Consider the following 18,131-nt stretch of genomic DNA (forward strand, 5'->3'; position numbering starts at 1 on the left):
TTTTTTTCTTTTTGCATACCATGATATTATGTAACATGACAACTATCTTATTAAAATAATATTCATATATTGAGTAGCTTCAAAAAATACATGTTTGCGGGTGAGATGATTGTAGATGTTAGCAGATATAAAGGACACCTTCAAAGCGATTGTGGCAGTGCGTATCTTTTTACTTTTCACAAAAGATGTTAAAATCAAAAGATCTTTAGACGATATATAAAACAGAAAACATGAATTATGGTATCATTTCAGTTGCAACATTAGGATTTCAATCCCTACAGCAGTGTGTACAAGCTTATATGTTACACATTATAAAAATAATACAAATATTACACAACAAATATACAGAAATTCTGTATTACTGTTAAAATGTATTCACCCAACATATCTCAGTGGTGTCTTTTCCAACCACGTGAAGTCAGGAATTGCACTTCAGCTGCTTTTTTCTGTTTTACTGTTGTTATCCTATTAGATATGTAGAAATGAACAATCTGTCTCACTGTCAGCAGTCTGATAAAGAGGAGCACAAAACAGAAATGCAGAATTCACTTCCTGTACGTGCCTAAGTGAGATCGTTATCAGGAGTCTGTTCAACATCTAGACAGCCAAAAAATACTTCAAAGAACAACGAAGCATGTGGTGACACAAATTGACACCTTCACAAAATGAGTGCTGGTTTTTACCTAATGTGTCACAAAGTTTAATATTATCACTTTCACTACTGTTATTATTTGTTTCTTCTTCTTCTTGGTCTCATTGTCACATCACTGCTGCACAGCATAGACTCTACACTCACAGGATACTTTAGCGGGAATCACTTATAATGTAGATGCAGCAAGCAGCTGAATGTATTTCTCTGAGATTTTCACGATGGTTCATTGTAGCACGTCTCAAGCTACAGGAAACTCCAGCATGATGCTGCAGACACAGTGTTTGCTGGCCAACACGTGACCTTGTTATTGCGTAGTTTGACTGATTACTGTCGTGCTGCTTTCATATAGCTCCAATCACTCTGTTTAGTCTTCTCTCTCTCCCTACCCACACCCATCCCAGCGTGCTACTGCTTTAAATATGGAAAAGACCTGATTAGTTTGTCAGTGACACCTGTGCCAGCTAGCCTGGGGTTAGGGTTAGGGTTCATTGTTTTCAGAAAACAAAATCAGGATACCAGTTAAATGGATGCTTGGCTTGAATCACCTCAAGTGGAAAGTTAATGACAAATATAAGAACCATAACCAAAGAGAAGTGTATAAAGCTATGCATCCGAAAGTAATGGGGAACTAGACAGAAATATCTGAATGACGGCAAGACAAAGTGCAGGTCTTCTACAGAAAAAGATCTGATGTCTTTGTATGCTTATTTTGGTTTATTTGTTTGAACTTGTAGGCTCAAAAAAATGTGTGAGAAATCAAACGCTTTCAGGTTGCTATAAACAAATGATGACAAAGTATCCAATACACTTGAAATTCGTAAAAGAAATTAGCATTTTATAAATAATGAGCATTTACATCTGAAATCTTGTAAGATATAATAGTATATACATATATACTTACTTCCCCTTTCGCCCCTCTACCAAAGGCCTGGGAGCTCAAGGGTCCTGCGCAGTATCTTAGCTGTTCCTAGGACTGCGCTCTTCTGGACAGAGATCGCCAATGTTGTTCCTGGGATCTGCTGGAGCCACTTGCCTAATTTGGGAGTCACCACACCTAGTACTCCGATTACCACTGGGTCCTTCCATGATTGTTCCTCACCTTCCTCCTCATTCTTTGGTTTCTGCTGCCAGAGGTATTCACTGAGCACACGGTCAGTTAAAGTCAGACTGCTGACTTTAACAGTCTTAAAGTCAGCAGTCTGATGATGAGGAGTACAAAAAAACAAAAAGCAGATTTCACTTCCTGCATGTGCTTAAGTGAGATCATGACAAATACTTCAAAGAACAACACAGCATATGGTGACACAAATTCACACCTTACAAAATGACTGCTGGTTTTTACACAACGTATGAGAGAGTTTATTATTATCGTTTTCATAAATATTATTATTTGTTTCTTCCTCTTCTTGGTCTCACTGTCGAAGATTCTACACTTACAGCACAATTTAGCACAAACGTTTTCTATTCTGATGCTTACCATGTACTTCAGGAGGTCAACTTGACCTCATGTGCATGTCTAAATGCTCCGAGTTGCTGCCACGTGATTGGCTGATTAGATATTTGCGTTCATGTGCAGTTGAAAAGGCATGTTTTGTTCTTTTTATATGAGGAGTAAGTGTATACTCATACTCTCTTTTAATAACATGCTATATGTTAAAATATGAAATCTCCAAATTATTTGATTCTACATGAAAAAAACCCATCCATCCATCCATTCGCTACCGCTTATCCTTTTCAGGGTCGCGGGGGGTGCTGGAGCCAATCCCAGCTGTCATAGGGCGAGAGGCGGGGTACACCCTGGACAGGTCGCCAGTCTGTCGCAGGGCCAACACACAGGAACAGACAACCATTCACACTCACATTCACTCACACTATGTGCGAGTGAATGTGAGCAATTTGGATTATCCAATTAACCTATCCCCACAAACTGCATGTCTTTGGACGGTGGGAGGAAGCCGGAGTACCCGGAGGGAACCCACGCAGACACGGGGAGAACATGCAAACTCCACACAGAAAGACCGCAGCCTGATGGTGGAATTGAACTCAGGACCTTCTTGCTGTGCAGCAACAGTGCTAACCACCGTGCCACCGTGCTGCCCAAAAAAAACCCATTATTTTTAAATTACTGAACTATTATTCCCATGTTTTATGAATGTGAACAACTACCTCCATCTCAAAGAACTTTTGATCTTCTTTCTTTTCATCACTGTGTACAGAATTTCTCATTGCAATAACAATAAGAAACAAACAAACATGTTAATAACAAAACTTCTTCTCAAAAGCAATAATGTACTTCTCCAGTGTGACAATCCACTTGATGACCTTCTTTGACATAAGTTCAATATCTGCAGTATCATTTATTGTCTTCATAAAGCTATAATACAAAATCAGGATAAGAGATGATTGGATGCCTGACTCCAATCAGCTCCATTGGCAAACAATGACAAATACAAGGAACCACAACATAATACAACAAACAAAAGAACAATATCAGGCTAAACACCAGAGAGCAATGTGGAAGTAGAGAGAATTACAATTCACACATGATTCACACATGCAGCTATTTCAGATCTTCTTTTGTACAAAGATACTCGGAAATTGTTGTATGCTATTTTTGATTTGCTTCTATGAAATTGCAAGGTCATAAAAAAGAAGAAGAAGAAAGTTACACATTGAAATAAACAGCAGGTTCAGTTTAACAGACCAGCAAGTTTAGTTCCGCTTGAGGAAGGAAGGGCATTAAATAGTGAGATACTCGAGATTCTGTAAAGCAGCCAGCACAGCTAACAGGTTAATTTTATAAGTAGGCAGCATTTACATTTAGAATTTGATAATTAGAGTCAAAGGTAATTAATATACTGTAAATTGGCAGTGCTAACACACATTAAAGGCATTGAAGAAGTAATGAGTACATTTAAAATCTAACAGTCAGGGCAAAAAATTACTGTAAGTTCAAAGGTGTACAAACACATTTCGAAGGTGCCACACAGGTGAAGAACACTGTGGTATTTGTCAGATAGAAGTGACCAAATGAATGAAAAAAGTATGAGACACGGTCTGCAGTAATAACAGGGTGAAGCATTCATGTAAAAATACTTACAACTGCCCTCCACCTCCTACAGTTTAAAAGAGGAGGTGATTTCAGAGCCCCTGGACATAACTGAGCTCCTCCTGAATGAGCTGTCTGTCAGATCTCTGCTGTAACCAGGCATCAACTTTTTCAGCAGCTGCAAGGCTCGTCTCATAAACTTCTCTCCCACAAAAGCATAAATGATGGGATTCAGACAGCAGTGAGTGTAAGCTAAGGCCTCAGTCACTGATATTGACAGCCTTACATTTTTGCACCAGGTTTCATCATTGAGGATTATTTCTCTTTCCTGAAGAAACTCCAGGAAAAGGGAAATGTTACATGGAGCCCAGAGCAAGAAGAATACAACCACTATACAGATGATCAGCTTGACGATGCGGTGCTTCTTTGCGGTCCTCATGTTTACCAGCCTGGGGATGATCCTGGAGTAGCAACCTACCATCACCAGCACAGGAATCACAAGACCCAGCACATTTGTGGTGAACAGGTTGTAACGCTCCCAGACTTTTCTCTCCTCGGGATAGTCACATCCAAACTCCTGGTACTCCTCTGTTTCCTGTATGAAGATAAAATCCGGCAGAGAGACAAACAAGCTCAGCATCCAAACGAGCAAGGTGAGAATGATGGCTGCCCTCTTTGTACGATAACGTGCAACCCTGTGAGCGTGCATGATGATCATGTAGCGGTCCAGCGTCATGACAACCATGAAGAAGATGCTGCTGAAGAAGCCAATGTGGTGAGACCCGGAGATCAAACGGCACATGAAGTCTCCAAAAGTCCACTGGCCGACCCTGGCATTGTGAGAGAAGAAAGGCAGCGTGAAGACGAAGAGGAGGTCAGAGAGAGCCAGGTTGAAGAGGCAGATGTCTGTCAGGTTGCACTGATTGCGATGCTTCACCAGGACACACACCACTAGTCCGTTACCTTTGGAAGAAAAGATGAAATAAGTGTAAATGTCACACTGTTACATATTCTTTCTGTCTCTTTCTCTCTGTCGGTCTCATGTTGTTGTGTTGCACATAAACACACCTGCATACAGAGTTTAGGCCTAAAACGTGCTTTCTGTTCCCATAAGGGACAACAGGTCCCTGCAATGTGTAAATACAATACAATCCCCACAATATAGACACAAGAAGACACACCTACCTACGAAGCCCAGGATGAAAACCAAACTGTAGAGAATGGCAAGAAACACTTGGCTGAATTCCCGTACATCGGTGGAGTTGGCTGGAGCATAGTCTCCATAATCAAAATCACTGTAATTGCCGTAATTGTCTTCTGTGTCATTATATTCTGCTGAGAGAGAGAGAGTAAGTATTTATTATTTATTTATTTTATTCTTTTATTTCTCATCACAAGCAGTGAAAATTAATAGCTATAGTGTATTAGTGTATACACGTGGTCATGGTAGAGGTGAGTACAGTTTTAGACTTAAACAAAAGGTTAGTTTGTCTTTTTTTTTTCCCCCAGAAATTAAAAGAGCTAGAGTTTACAATATTCATGTGCATGTTTATTGTTTAATTCCGTCGCCCACTAAAACCCTTTTAAATTAAAAAAAACATTTGTGTTTTGGGGCAAATTTTCTTATGCGATTAAATGCGATTAATCAAGATTAATTAACTACAAAACCTCTAATTCATTAAAATATATGTATATATATCATGTCCCACCCCTAATAAATTGTGATACAATTTTAAATTACAGCATTTGAATTTCTACTATGTACAGCCTTAACAGATTTAACACATTATAAACATGTATTTTCAAGAACTCTGAAAAATGCTAAACTTTAAGTATATAACATTTTTGTATTACTTTTAAAAGCTATTTACCTGCCATGGTGATATCTCAGTGATGTCTTTTCAAATCAGGTGAAGTCAGGAATTACACTTCAACGCTTCTTGTTTTTCGTGTTTTATTGATGTGATCTCTTTAGGTGTGCAGGGATTAACTAACAGTCTTAAAGTCAGCAGTCTTATAACGAGGAGCACAAAAAAAGAAATATAGATTTCACTTCCTGCATGTGCTTAAGTGAGATCATGACAAATACTTCAAAGAACAACACAGCATATGGTGACACAAATTCTCACCTTTACAAAATGACTGCTGGTTTTTACATAACATATGAGAGAGTTTATTATTGTCATTTTCGCTACTATTATTATTTGTTTCTTCCTCTTCTTGGTCTCACTGTTGTACATCAGTGCACATCATCGATTCTACACTCATGAGACACTTTAGTAGTATGTCTTGCACGTACTGGTTTGGACCAACTTTTGTCTTCAGAACTACCCTAATTCTACACAGCATTGATTAAACAAGCTGCTAAAAACATTCCTTTGAGATACTGGTTCATGTTGATGTGATAGTATCACACGGTTGCCATAAATTTGTTGGCTGCACATTTAGAACCTCCTACCACATCCCAAAGCTCTTCAGTTGGATTAAGACTGTGGTGACTGTGGAGCCCATTCGAGCACAGTGAACTTATTGTCAGATTAAAAAAAGAGTTTCAGATGTTTGGACTCTGTGACATGGTGTGTTATCCTGCTGGAAGCAACCATCAGAAGATCGGAACACTGTGATCATGAAGAGATGCACAGGGAGATGCACCATTCTGCCAAATTCTGACTCTACCATTCAATTTTAGGAGCAGAAATTGAGATTAATATGAACTGATGATGATAGGTTTGTAGTTTGAACCTATTCGCTGGAACGTTCAAGACAATTTAATTACACAGCAAAAGCAAGACACAAGTAGGCAAAGTTCTTCATGTTACTCATGCATGAGGGAGAGAACCACGACAAGCGCCGTTCCTTCGCTTGACCCCAGTCGCTCTCGTCCACTCCCCCATAACATTGTTCTTTTATTCAGCTCACATGAATATACATAGGTTCATTAACATATGATGTATACATAAACACAAAGAGTACCTTGCCTGAGTGTTGTGTAAGTGAGTGTGTGTGTGTGGGGGGGGGGGGGGGGGGTCCAGAGTGTGACCCCATAAAGGAACCGCTACATCGATCACTACGGCCGTCTTCTCATGTTTGTCTACCACCACTATGTCCGGTTGGTTAGCCACCACCATTTTGTCCGTCTGTATCTGGAAGTCCCACAGGATCTTAGCTCGGTCATTCTCCATCACCCTTGGGGGCGTCTCCCATTTTGACCCCGGGACTTCCAGGTTATACTCGGCACAGATGTTCCTGTACACTATGCCGGCCACTTGGTTATGGTGTTCCATGTATGCCTTGCCTGCTAGCATCTTACACCCTGCTGTTATGTGCTTGATTGTCTCTGGAGCATCTTTACACAGCCTGCACCTGGGGTCTTGCCTGGTGTGATAGACCCCAGCCTCTATGGATCTTGTGCTCAGTGCTTGTTCCTGTGCTGCCATGATTAGTGCCTCCGTGCTGTCTTTCAGTCCAGCTTTGTCCAGCCACTGGTAGGATTTCTGGGTATCAGCCACCTCCGCTATCTGCCGGTGGTACATACCGTGCAGGGGCCTGTCCTTCCATGATGGTTCCTCGCCTTCCTCCACTTTCTTGGGTTTCTGCTGCCTGAGGTATTCACTGAGCACGCTGTCAGTTGGGGCCATCTTCGTGATGTATTCGTGGATGTTCCTTGTCTCATCCTGGACTGTGGTGCTGACACTCACCAGTCCCCGGCGTCCTTCCTTCAGCTTAGCGTATAGCCTCAGGATGCTGGACTTGGGGTGAAACCCTCCATGCATGGTAAGGAGCTTTCTTGTCTTTATGTCAGTGGCTTCTATCTCCTCCTTTGGCCAGCCTATTACCCCAGCAGGGTACCTGATCACGGGCAGGGCGTAGGTGTTGATGGCCCGGATCTTGTTCTTACCGTTCAGCTGACTCCTCAGGACTTGCCTGACCCTCTGCAGGTACTTGGTGGTTGCAGCTTTCCTAGCGGCCTCTTCATGGTTCCCATTCGCCTGCGGGATCCCCAGGTACTTGTAACTGTCCTCTATGTCTGCAATGTTGCCTTCTGGTAGTTTGATCCCCTCCGTTCTGACTACCTTCCCTCTCTTTGTTACCATCCGACTACACTTCTCCAGCCCGAACGACATTCCGATGTCATTGCTGTATATCCTGGTGGTGTGGATCAGTGAATCGATGTCTCGTTCACTCTTGGCATACAGCTTGATGTCATCCATGTACAGGAGGTGGCTGACAACTGCTCCATTCCGTAGCCGGTATCCGTAGCCAGTCTTGTCAATTATCTCACTGAGGGGGTTCAGGCCAATGCAGAACAGCAGTGGGGACTAGTGATGGGATTTCCGGCTCTTTTTAGAGAACCGGCTCTTTCGGTTCGGCTCACTAAATAGAGCCGGCTCTTTCGGCTCCGAACCGGCTCTTCAGGTTGTTTTGTGGCTTTAATTAATTTATTATTAACAATAATATAAAATTATGCACAAAAGGAATTACTAATGTAAAAAAAGGTGGTTTTATTTATATATGTTTATATATAAATATATGTGGTGGCCCCTAGAGACAAAACACGTACAAACTCCAAAACACATTTCTAGCATGAACTGAACTTCCAAAACAGAGCTACCTAGATCACTTAAATTACACAATTGAAAGCATGAAAGCATACGTGCATTGTTTGTGTATTTATACACAAGCATTCATATATAGTCAAATAATTTTAAAAAAAATGTTCCTTTACCTGTTATTACCACACACCAAATCCGGTCGTTGGTACTTGCTGGCTTGTGTAGCCACTAGGTAACAAAAGCTCAACACTGCCCCTAGCATCCTGGAGCACTGCTGTTGTCTTTTGTACGTGTTTTGAGTTTTTATGTGCTTCTGAGTTTTTACGTGTTTTGGAGTTTGTACGTGCTTCAGAGTTCGTACGTGATTTGAAGTTTGTATGTGCTTTGTCTGTAGGGGCCACCGTAAATATACTTTTATTTATTCACTCCACATAAAATGTAATAAATAAATCATATAATACAAAAATCAACTATTCACATTTCAACTTTTAACTATTTAAATTTTCAGCTTTTTCCTTTTACAAATTTAAAGTGAAACAACACAAAACACCGCAAACCCCAACACAATTAAATATAAATTAAAATATGAAAACAAAAAGAACATGCATGTTCTCTGTCATATGGGCCTGCATGAATAAACTTTCTGAATCCTTTATCATCTGCAACTGAAAATAGTTGTGGATGATTACTATACCTTTCTAATATGACGTTGTTGTCCCTGGCTCTTTCTCTGTCTCTCTCTCCTGCTCCGTTCCTGTGCTACTGAGTGTAACTACCGCCCCTCCCCCCTCTTCCCAGCATAAAGCACAAGGCTCGCGTGCGGAGTGAAGCGGGAAAAAAAGTGCGAGAGAGAGAGGGTGAGAGAAAGAAAAAAAAACCACGGCTCACGATAAGGAGCTGGCTCGCGTCATTCACGTCAAAGACCCGGCTCTAAGAGCCATTTCGTTCGCGACCGACCCATCACTAGTGGGGACAGGGCATCTCCTTGGTAGATCCCGCACTAGATGGTGACTTGTGCTATGGGTTGGCCTCCAGTGTTGTCCGCCACATCCCCATTGGGTTCCTGATGAAGGCTCTCAGGGTCCTGTTGATCTTATAGTTCTAGGCATTCCAGGATCCAGGTGTGGGGCATTGAGTCATAGGCCTTCTTTTAATCAATCCAGGCAGTGCACAGGTTGGTCAGTCTGGTCCTGCAGTCTCAGCTGACTGCTTGGTCTGCCAGTAGCTGGTGTTTTGCGCCTCTGGTATTCTTGCCCATCCCTTTCTGTGCCCCGCTCATGTATTGACCCATGTGCATGTTCATCTTAGCCGCTATGATGCCTGACAGGAGCTTCCATGTGGTGCTGAGGCAGGTTATTGGTCGGTAGTTGGAGGGGACCGGTCCCTGAGGATCAGGACTGTCTGGCCTTCGGTTAGCCATTCCGGGTGTCTCTCGTCAACTAGCAGCTGGTTCATTTGTGCTGCCAGGCGCTCGTGGAGTGCTTCTTCAGCCAGTAGGCGTGAACCATGTCAGGGCCTGGTGCTGTCCAACCAGCTGTTCTTCCGTGGAGAACAGCTGGTTTATTCTCTTGCCTTCTATCTCTCTGGTGTACCTCCTCAAGCGGCTGGCCAAGGCTGTGAGTCGTTGCTTGGCAGTTTCCAAAGCCTCAGGTATGGACAGCTTCCTGTACTTCTTAGGCACCTTCCTCATCATGCCTTTCTGCAACTCCGATAGTTGGCTAACCTCCCTCCATGCTACCTTGATCTTAGCCTCTAGCCTCCTTCTCCATGGAGGATGCTGCCCCTTGTGGCTGTTCAACTTGTAGCCAAGCATCTCACTGATCACTGCTGCCATATTGTAGATCAGCTTGTTAGTGTTGGTAATCGTGGCTGTAGGTATCGTCCATAGTGCTGCATTAACATCATCTAGCAGACCTTCTGAGGGTACTTCACGTAATCTTGGTAACCGGCTACGGGGGGGTCCAGGTTTCAAGCTTGGCCATGATCCTATCTTTCAGGTCAGTTCCTCTCTCACTCAACGATCCTTCTCCTATCGCACTTGGGGCTTGGTACCCAATCTCGGGTGGGGGTGATGATATCTCCCCCCTGACCTGGCATCCTGGCCAGTATATATAAGTATATATATGTATATATATATATATATATATATATATATATATATATATACACATACATATATACTTACATATATAATTTTGTATTAATGTTAAATGGTTTTTACCTGTCATGGTGATATCTCAGTGATGTAGTTTTAAATCAGGTGAGGTCAGGAATTACACTTCAGGGCTCCTGTTTTTTCGTGTTTTATTGATGTGATCTCTTTAGATGTGCAGAGATTGACTAACAGTCTTAAGGTCAGCAGTCTGATAATGAAGAGCACAAAAAAGAAGAAATACAGATTTAATTTTCACTTTCACTACAGATTTCATCATTGCTGTAACAATTAGAAATAGAACCACATGCTCACTGCAAATATATTCTCAGAATGAACAATGCACTTCTCCAATATGACAATCCACTTTATTACCTTCATTTGATGTAAGTTCACGATTTGCATTATCATTTATTGCTTTAAGGGAAAAAAATCAGGATAAGAGAGGAAATGGATACCTGACTTGAATCAACCGAAGTGCCAAGTAATGACAAATATAAGGAACCATAACATAGTATAAGTGAAGAAGAAGTGTGTAAGATCTGAAAATGTGGAAGTTGGTAGAATGTGTGAATGACAGTAAGGCAATGTGTAAGTTTTATATGAAGGAGATCTGAAACCATTTTATGCGGTTTTTTGTGGGTATATATATATATATATATATATATATATATATACCTCTAACATTGACGATACCTACAGCCACGATTACTGCGACTAACAAGCTCATCTACAATATGGCAGCAGTGATCAGTGAGATGCTTGGCTGCAAGTTGACAACAGCCACAAGGGGCAGTACCCTCCATGGAAAAGGAGGCTAGAGGCTAAGATCAAGGTAGCACAGAGAAAGGTTAGCCAACTATCCGAATTGCAGAAAGGTGCGATGAAGAAGGTGGGTAAGAAGTACAGGAAGCTGTCCATACCTGAGGCTTTGGAAACTGCCAAGCAACGACTCACAGCCTTGGCCAGCCGCTTAAAGTGGTACACCAGACAGATAGAAGGCAAGAGAATAAACCAGCTGTTCTCCACAGAACCAGCCAAGGTGTACTCTCAGTGGCAGGTGAACAATACGGAACAATACTGGAAGAGCATATGGGAGAAGGACGCAACCCATAACGGCAATGCTCAGTGGCTAGTGGATCTGAGGACAGACCACAGCAACCTCCCTGAACAGAGTCCAGTAACCATCACAGTGGCAGACATCCAAGGAAGTGTCTCCAGTATGAAGAGTTGGACAGCACTAGGCCCCTACATGGTTCACACCTACTGGCAGGACCCTCAAGCTCCCAGGCCTCTGGTAGAGGACCCAAGCTTGAAGGATTGACTGCCCGCAGGGGCAAGCGGGGAATTTTTTTTTTTTATATATATACTTTGTATTACTGTTCAAAGATATTTACCTGACATGGTCATATAGCAGTGATGTCGTTTTAAATCAGGTGAAGTCAGAAATGATAATTCAAGGCTTCTCCTTTTTGTTTTTTTTATTGATGTGATCTCTTTAGATGTGCAGAGATTGACTGTCTTAAAGTCAGCAGTCTGATAACGAGGAGCACAAAAAAGAAGAAATGCAGATTTCATTTTCACTTTCACTACAGATTTTGTCAATGCAGTAACATTCTCACTGCAAATATATTCTCAGAATGAACAATGCACTTCTCCAACATGACAATCCAATTTATGACCTTCATTTGATGTAAGTTCAAGATTTGCATTATCATTTATTGTTTCAAGAAAACAAAATCGGGATAAGAGATGAATGGATGTCTGACTTGAATCAACTCCAGTGCCAAGTAATGACAAATATGAGGAACCATAACGTAGAACAAGTGAAGAAGAAGAGTATAAAACATGAAAATGTGGAAGTAGGTATAAATAGGAATGACAGTAAGGCAATGAGCAAGTTTTGTACAAAGGAGATCTGAAACCATTTTATGCCCTTTTTTTGTATTTTTCTGCAAACATGGAAGCTCATGAAAAAAATGTGTGAAGAAAAGCAAACTGTTACAGATTCTATACACAGCAGGCTCAGTTTAACAGACCAAAAAGTTTCATTTAGCCTGAGCAGAACAAGGAAGTGACCAAACAAACAAAAACAACATGAACAAGACACGGGCTGCAGTAAGAACAAGGTGAAACATTCATGCCAAACGAGTTACGTCTGCCCTCCACCTTCAGTTCAGTTCAGTTTCATTATGCAGCACTGAATCCCAATAACATCCGACACAGGGGTGTTACATTGTGAAGTAATGAGCAAAAAAAGTTACTAGATAAAAGTGGAGGTGACATCAGTGGATTTGAATGTGTACTAAATGAGTTGTCTAACACATCTCTGCAGGCATCAACTTTTTCAGCAGCTGCAAGGCTCGTATCATAAACTTCTCTCCCACAAAAGCATATATGATGGGGTTCAGGCAGCAGTGAGTGTAAGCAAAGGCCTCGGTTACTGCTACTCCCATGTTCCATCATTGAGGATTATTTCTCTTTCCTGAAGGAACTCCAGGAAAAGGGAAATGTTATATGGAGCCCACAGCAAGAAAAATACAACCACTAAACAAATTATCAGCTTGACGATGCGGTGCTTCTTTGCGGTCCTCATGTTTACCAGCCTGGGGATGATCCTGGAGTAGCAACCTACCATCACCAGCACGGGAATCACAAGACCCAGCACATTTGTGGTGAACAGGTTGTAACGCTCCGAGACTTTGTTGTTCTCTTTGTTCCAAACACAACACAAGGCTTGTTTTTTTCATGTTTTATTGATGTGATCTCTTTAGATATGGAGGAATTAACTAACAGTTTAAAGTCAGCAATCTGATAATGAGAAGTGCAAAATAAGAAAAGCAGATTTCACTTCCTATTTGTCCTTAAGTGAGATCATTACAAATACTTCAAAGAACAACACAGCATATGGTGGTACAACTTCACACCTTTACAAAATGACTGCTGGTTTTTATATAAAGTACAAGAGACTTTATTAGTATCATTTTCGCTACTATTATTATTTGTTTCTTCCTCTTCTTGGTCTCTCTGTCGTACAGCCCGGCTGCTCATCATAGATTCTACACTCACAGGACACTTTAGTAGAAATGTTCTCTATTCTGATGCTCACTGTGAACTTTAGCAGGTTGACTTGACCATGACTGCATGTCTGAATGCTCATTTTCATTTTCTGAAACACATACACCATCCCCTTTGGCACTGCAAACCATCCTGTCTTCAACGTCCCTTAAGTCAGCTTTCTTTGACATTTTGATGCTCACCTTGAACTTCATTGGGTGAACTTCACCATGTCTGCATGTAGTGACACAATCTGTTCAGTTTTGCAACAGTTGTCACTCATATCCTTTGAACCTTTTATTAACATACTGTATGTGAAAATATGAAAATTCCAAGTATTTGAATTCTACATGGGAAAAAAAAAACATTATTTTTGGATTACTGAACTGTTTCCAGGTAATATTTGATGCAGTGGCAAAACTATTCCATTTGTACACCTAAAGGACTCGTCACGTCTTTATTCTTTTTTTTAAAAAAGGATTAATTTAATTTAAGGAGATGAAGGGGCTTGTTACTGCTTATCCTGAAACGTACTTTCACCAGACAAAGGAGTTGTATTTTTCAGCAAAACTGGCCTTTTGTGTTAATATGAGTAAAAAAAAGAGACACTGAAAAATGTTTTCAGATAAAGAGTTGTTTTGTTTGTTTCGTTTCAAAAAATAATACTTGTTAAAAAAAATCTATAATACTAATTATAATACTAATCTTTACTAACAAAAATATTTAGAAAGCTTAACTCGATCAACTTTCCCTGAATATTCTAACTATCGATAAAGTCTACCTCCACTAATGTTCCTCTATATGACATCATGCTGCTGTTTTATGAATGTGAACAACTACCTCCATCTCAAAGAACTTTTGGTCTTCTTTGTTTTCATCACTGTGTACAGAATTTGTCATTACAATAACAATGAGAAATAGAAGAACATGCTCGCTGCAAATATTCTTCTCAAAAGCAATAATGTACTTCTCCAACATGACAGTCCACTTGATGACCTTCATGTGACATGAGTTCGAGATCTGCAGTATCATTTATTGTCTTAGCAAAGCAATAATACAAAATCAGGATAGGAGATGATTGGATGCCTGACTCCAATCAGCTCCATTGGCAAACAATGACAAATACAAGGAACCACAACATAATACTACAAACAAAAGAACAATATCAGGCTAAACACCAGAGAGCAATGTGGAAGTAGAGAGAATTACAATTCACACATGATTCACACATGCAGCTATTTCAGATCTTCTTTTGCTCAAAGAAAATCTAAAACTGTTGTACGCTATTTTTGGTGCATTTCTGCGAAATAGCAAACTCATTAAAAATGTGTGAAGAACAAAGCAAACTGTTACAAGTTGCTATAAACAGCAGGTTCAGTTTAATGGACCATCTAATGTAAGTCAGCCTGAGCAAAACAAGGAAGGGCATCACATAGTAAGATACTTGAGATTCTATAAAGCAGTTAGCAGTGCTAACATGTTAATTTTATAAGTAGGCAGAATTTACTTCTACAATCTTATGGTCAGAATCAAATATAAACCAATGTAAATGCAAAGAGTCCAAAAGTGTACAGAGACATTTTGAAGGTGACTCACAGGTGAAGAACACTGTGATATTTGTCAAATAGAAGTGACCAAATGAACAAAACAAACATGATGCATGGTCTGCAGTAATAACAGGGTGAAACATTTGTGTCAAAATACTTACAACTGCCCTCCACCTCCTACAGTTTAAAGGAGGAGGTGATTTCAGAGCCCCTGGACATAACTGAGCTCCTCCTGAATGAGCTGTCTGTCAGATCTCTGCTGTAACCAGGCATCAACTTTTTCATCAGCTGCAAGGCTCGTCTCATAAACTTCTCTCCCACAAAAGCATATATGATGGGATTCAGACAGCAGTGAGTGTAAGCTAAGGCCTCAGTCACTGTTATTGACAGCTTTACATTGTTGTACCAGGTTTCATCATTGAGGATTATTTCTCTTTCCTGAAGAAACTCCAGGAAAAGGGAAATGTTATATGGAGCCCAGAGCAAGAAGAATACAACCACTATACAGATGATCAGCTTGACGATGCGGTGCTTCTTCGCGGTCCTCATGTTTACCAGCCTGGGGATAATCCTGGAGTAGCAACCTACCATCACCAGCACGGGAATCACAAGACCCAGCACATTTGTGGTGAACAGGTTGTAACGCTCCCAGACTTTTCTCTCCTCGGGATAGTCACATCCAAACTTCAGGGACTCTTTTGTTTCCTGTATGAAGACAAAATCCGGCAGAGAGACAAACAAGCTCAGCATCCAAACGAGCACAGTCAGAATGATGGCTGCCCTCTTTGTACGATAACGTGCAACTCTGTGAGCATGCATGATGATCATGTAGCGGTCCAGCGTCATGACAACCATGAAGAAGATGCTGCTGAAGAAGCCAATGTGGTGAGACCCGGAGATCAAACGGCACATGAAGTCTCCAAAAGTCCACTGGCCGACCCTGGCATTGTGAGAGAAGAAAGGCAGCGTGAAGACGAAGAGGAGGTCAGAGAGAGCCAGGTTGAAGAGGCAGATGTCTGTCAGGTTGCTCTGATTGCGATGCTTCACCAGGACACACACCACTAGTCCATTACCTTTGTGAGAAACGATGCAATAAGTGTAAATGTCACACTGTTACATATTCTTTCTGTCTCTTACTCTCTGTCGGTCTCATGTTGTTGTGTTGCACATAAACACACCTGCATACAGAGTTTAGGCCTAAAACGTGCTTTCTGTTCCCATAAGGGACAACAGGTCCCTGCAATGTGTAAATACAATACAATCCCCACAATATAGACACAAGAAGACACACCTACCTACGAAGCCCAGGATGAAAACCAAACTGTAGAGAATAGCAAGAAACATTTGACTGAATTCCTTTACATCGGTGGAGTTGGCTGGAGCATAGTCTCCATAATCAAAAGCACTGTAATTGCCATAATTGTCTTCTGTGTCATTAAATTCTGCTGAGAGAGAGAGAGTGATGTCATTAGTACTAGTAGTAGTATCAGTAATAGTCTTTCAACTCTGTTTGCAAATATTAAGATGCATAGTCAAAAAACATATGCAAGTTGATCAAATGTAAAAATGTAATTGTATTATCTGGATAAAGAAAAAAATTTATATATATATATATATATATATATATATATATATATATATATATATATATATATATATATATATATATATATAAAATTTTGGGGTTTTTGGCTCCTGAGGAAGGTGAATAGAAAATTAAATAGTATTGCTGCTTCATCCGTTTTTATTGGGACAGAAGAAGAACGTGCTAGTTAAAGTAGTAGCAGTAGTATTCTTGCTGACATGTTGCTGTTTGAAAAGGGAAATTTCCTTAACCATGAGCACCACAAATGCTACTCCATTCAGCTCTGCTGCATTGGGCTTTTGGGCCCCTGCCAGTTGATAATTGATTGCCACCTTTTGGTTGTCACAGGTACTCCCTCCTTAGGAAAGTTCTCACCACTTCACATCAATCCATAATGTGACGCTCCTTTATTAAAGTAGGATTTAAGTCTCCTTGGCTATGATTTAAACCTGTAACTATTCTGAAGAAAGGTCATAAAAGGCTTTAAACCCATAAACCCAGCGTCAGCTTGTACAATCATAAACCTGCTCATTTCAATAGGCGTAATAAACGTTACTATTCAATTTGGCCTGTTTGTTAATGATTATTTTTCACACTGGTATGTTTTGGTCATAGTGATATTATTTAACATAATTTAACATAATTATCATTGTACAACTCTATTGTCTACCTTAAAAAAAATACATGTTTGTGGGTGAGATGATTGTAGATTACAGTAGATATAAAGGTCAACCACAAGACATTGTGGCAATGCATATCTTTTGAATAATTTCACAAATGATCTTCAAACACAGTAGACTAAAATTTAAAAAAAAAACAAAAAATGTGTAGACTAAATTTAAAAATAGCAATCATGAAGTAATTGTGATATAATTTCAATTATAGCATTTGGTTTTGAATCCCTGCGGCAACTCGTACAGCTGTGAACGTTACACATTATTAAAAAATATATTTTTAAGAACTCTGAAAGATATTACACTTTAAATATACTAAATTCTGCATTACTATTAAAATGTATTCACCTGTCATGGTGATATCTCAGTGATGTATCTTCCAAACACGTCAAGTCAGGAACTCTTTTTTTGATTTTTTTATTGATGTGATCCCTTTAGATGTTCAGAGATAAACTAACTGTCTTAAAGTCAGCAGTCTTATAATGAGGAGCACAGTAGAAAAGCAGATTTCACTTCCTGTACGTCCTCAAGTGAGATCTTTATCAGGAGTCTGCTTAAAATCTAGACAGCTAGATAATACTTCAAAGTGCAACACAGCATTTGGTGACCCAAATTCACACCTTCACAAAATGACTGCTAGTTTTTAGCGCGTCACAATGCTTATTATTATTATCATTTCTTTCTTTATTTGTTCCTTCATCTTCTTGATCCCATTGTTATACATTACCACTGTATATCTCAGGACACTTTAGTAAAGACACCTTGTTATCACTGGACTGAGTTTTGCTTTCAGAACTACCTCAATACAACATGGCATAGATTCAACAAGCTGCTGGTTCATATTGATGATGATAGCTTGCCT

At 40.3% G+C, this 18,131-nt stretch overlaps 2 protein-coding genes across 2 annotated transcripts; both read right to left on the bottom strand.

Annotated features, from left to right (window-relative positions):
• Window positions 1-3,768: 3,768 nt before the first annotated feature.
• LOC146377313 (C-C chemokine receptor type 1-like) lies at window positions 3,769-5,040 on the bottom strand (the record flags this gene model as incomplete). The annotated part of the gene is made up of 2 exons (XM_084944509.1): window positions 3,769-4,664; window positions 4,887-5,040. Coding segments are annotated over 2 exons (1,050 nt in total), but the record flags the coding sequence as incomplete, so codon positions are not given.
• Window positions 5,041-14,418: 9,378 nt separating this feature from the next.
• Window positions 14,419-16,456, bottom strand: LOC146377314 (C-C chemokine receptor type 5-like). Its single transcript, XM_084944354.1, has 2 exons — window positions 16,306-16,456; window positions 14,419-16,083 (listed from the first exon to the last, which is right to left on the bottom strand). The coding sequence occupies exons 1-2, from the start codon at window positions 16,352-16,354 to the stop codon at window positions 15,188-15,190; spliced, it is 945 nt and encodes a 314-aa protein (XP_084800480.1). The 5' UTR covers window positions 16,355-16,456; the 3' UTR covers window positions 14,419-15,187.
• Window positions 16,457-18,131: the final 1,675 nt, after the last annotated feature.

This window comes from Perissodus microlepis, chromosome 11 (assembly GCF_051167445.1).
Source record: "Perissodus microlepis isolate ML-2025 ecotype Zambia chromosome 11, ASM5116744v1, whole genome shotgun sequence".
Classification (NCBI taxonomy): Eukaryota; Metazoa; Chordata; class Actinopteri; order Cichliformes; family Cichlidae; genus Perissodus; species Perissodus microlepis.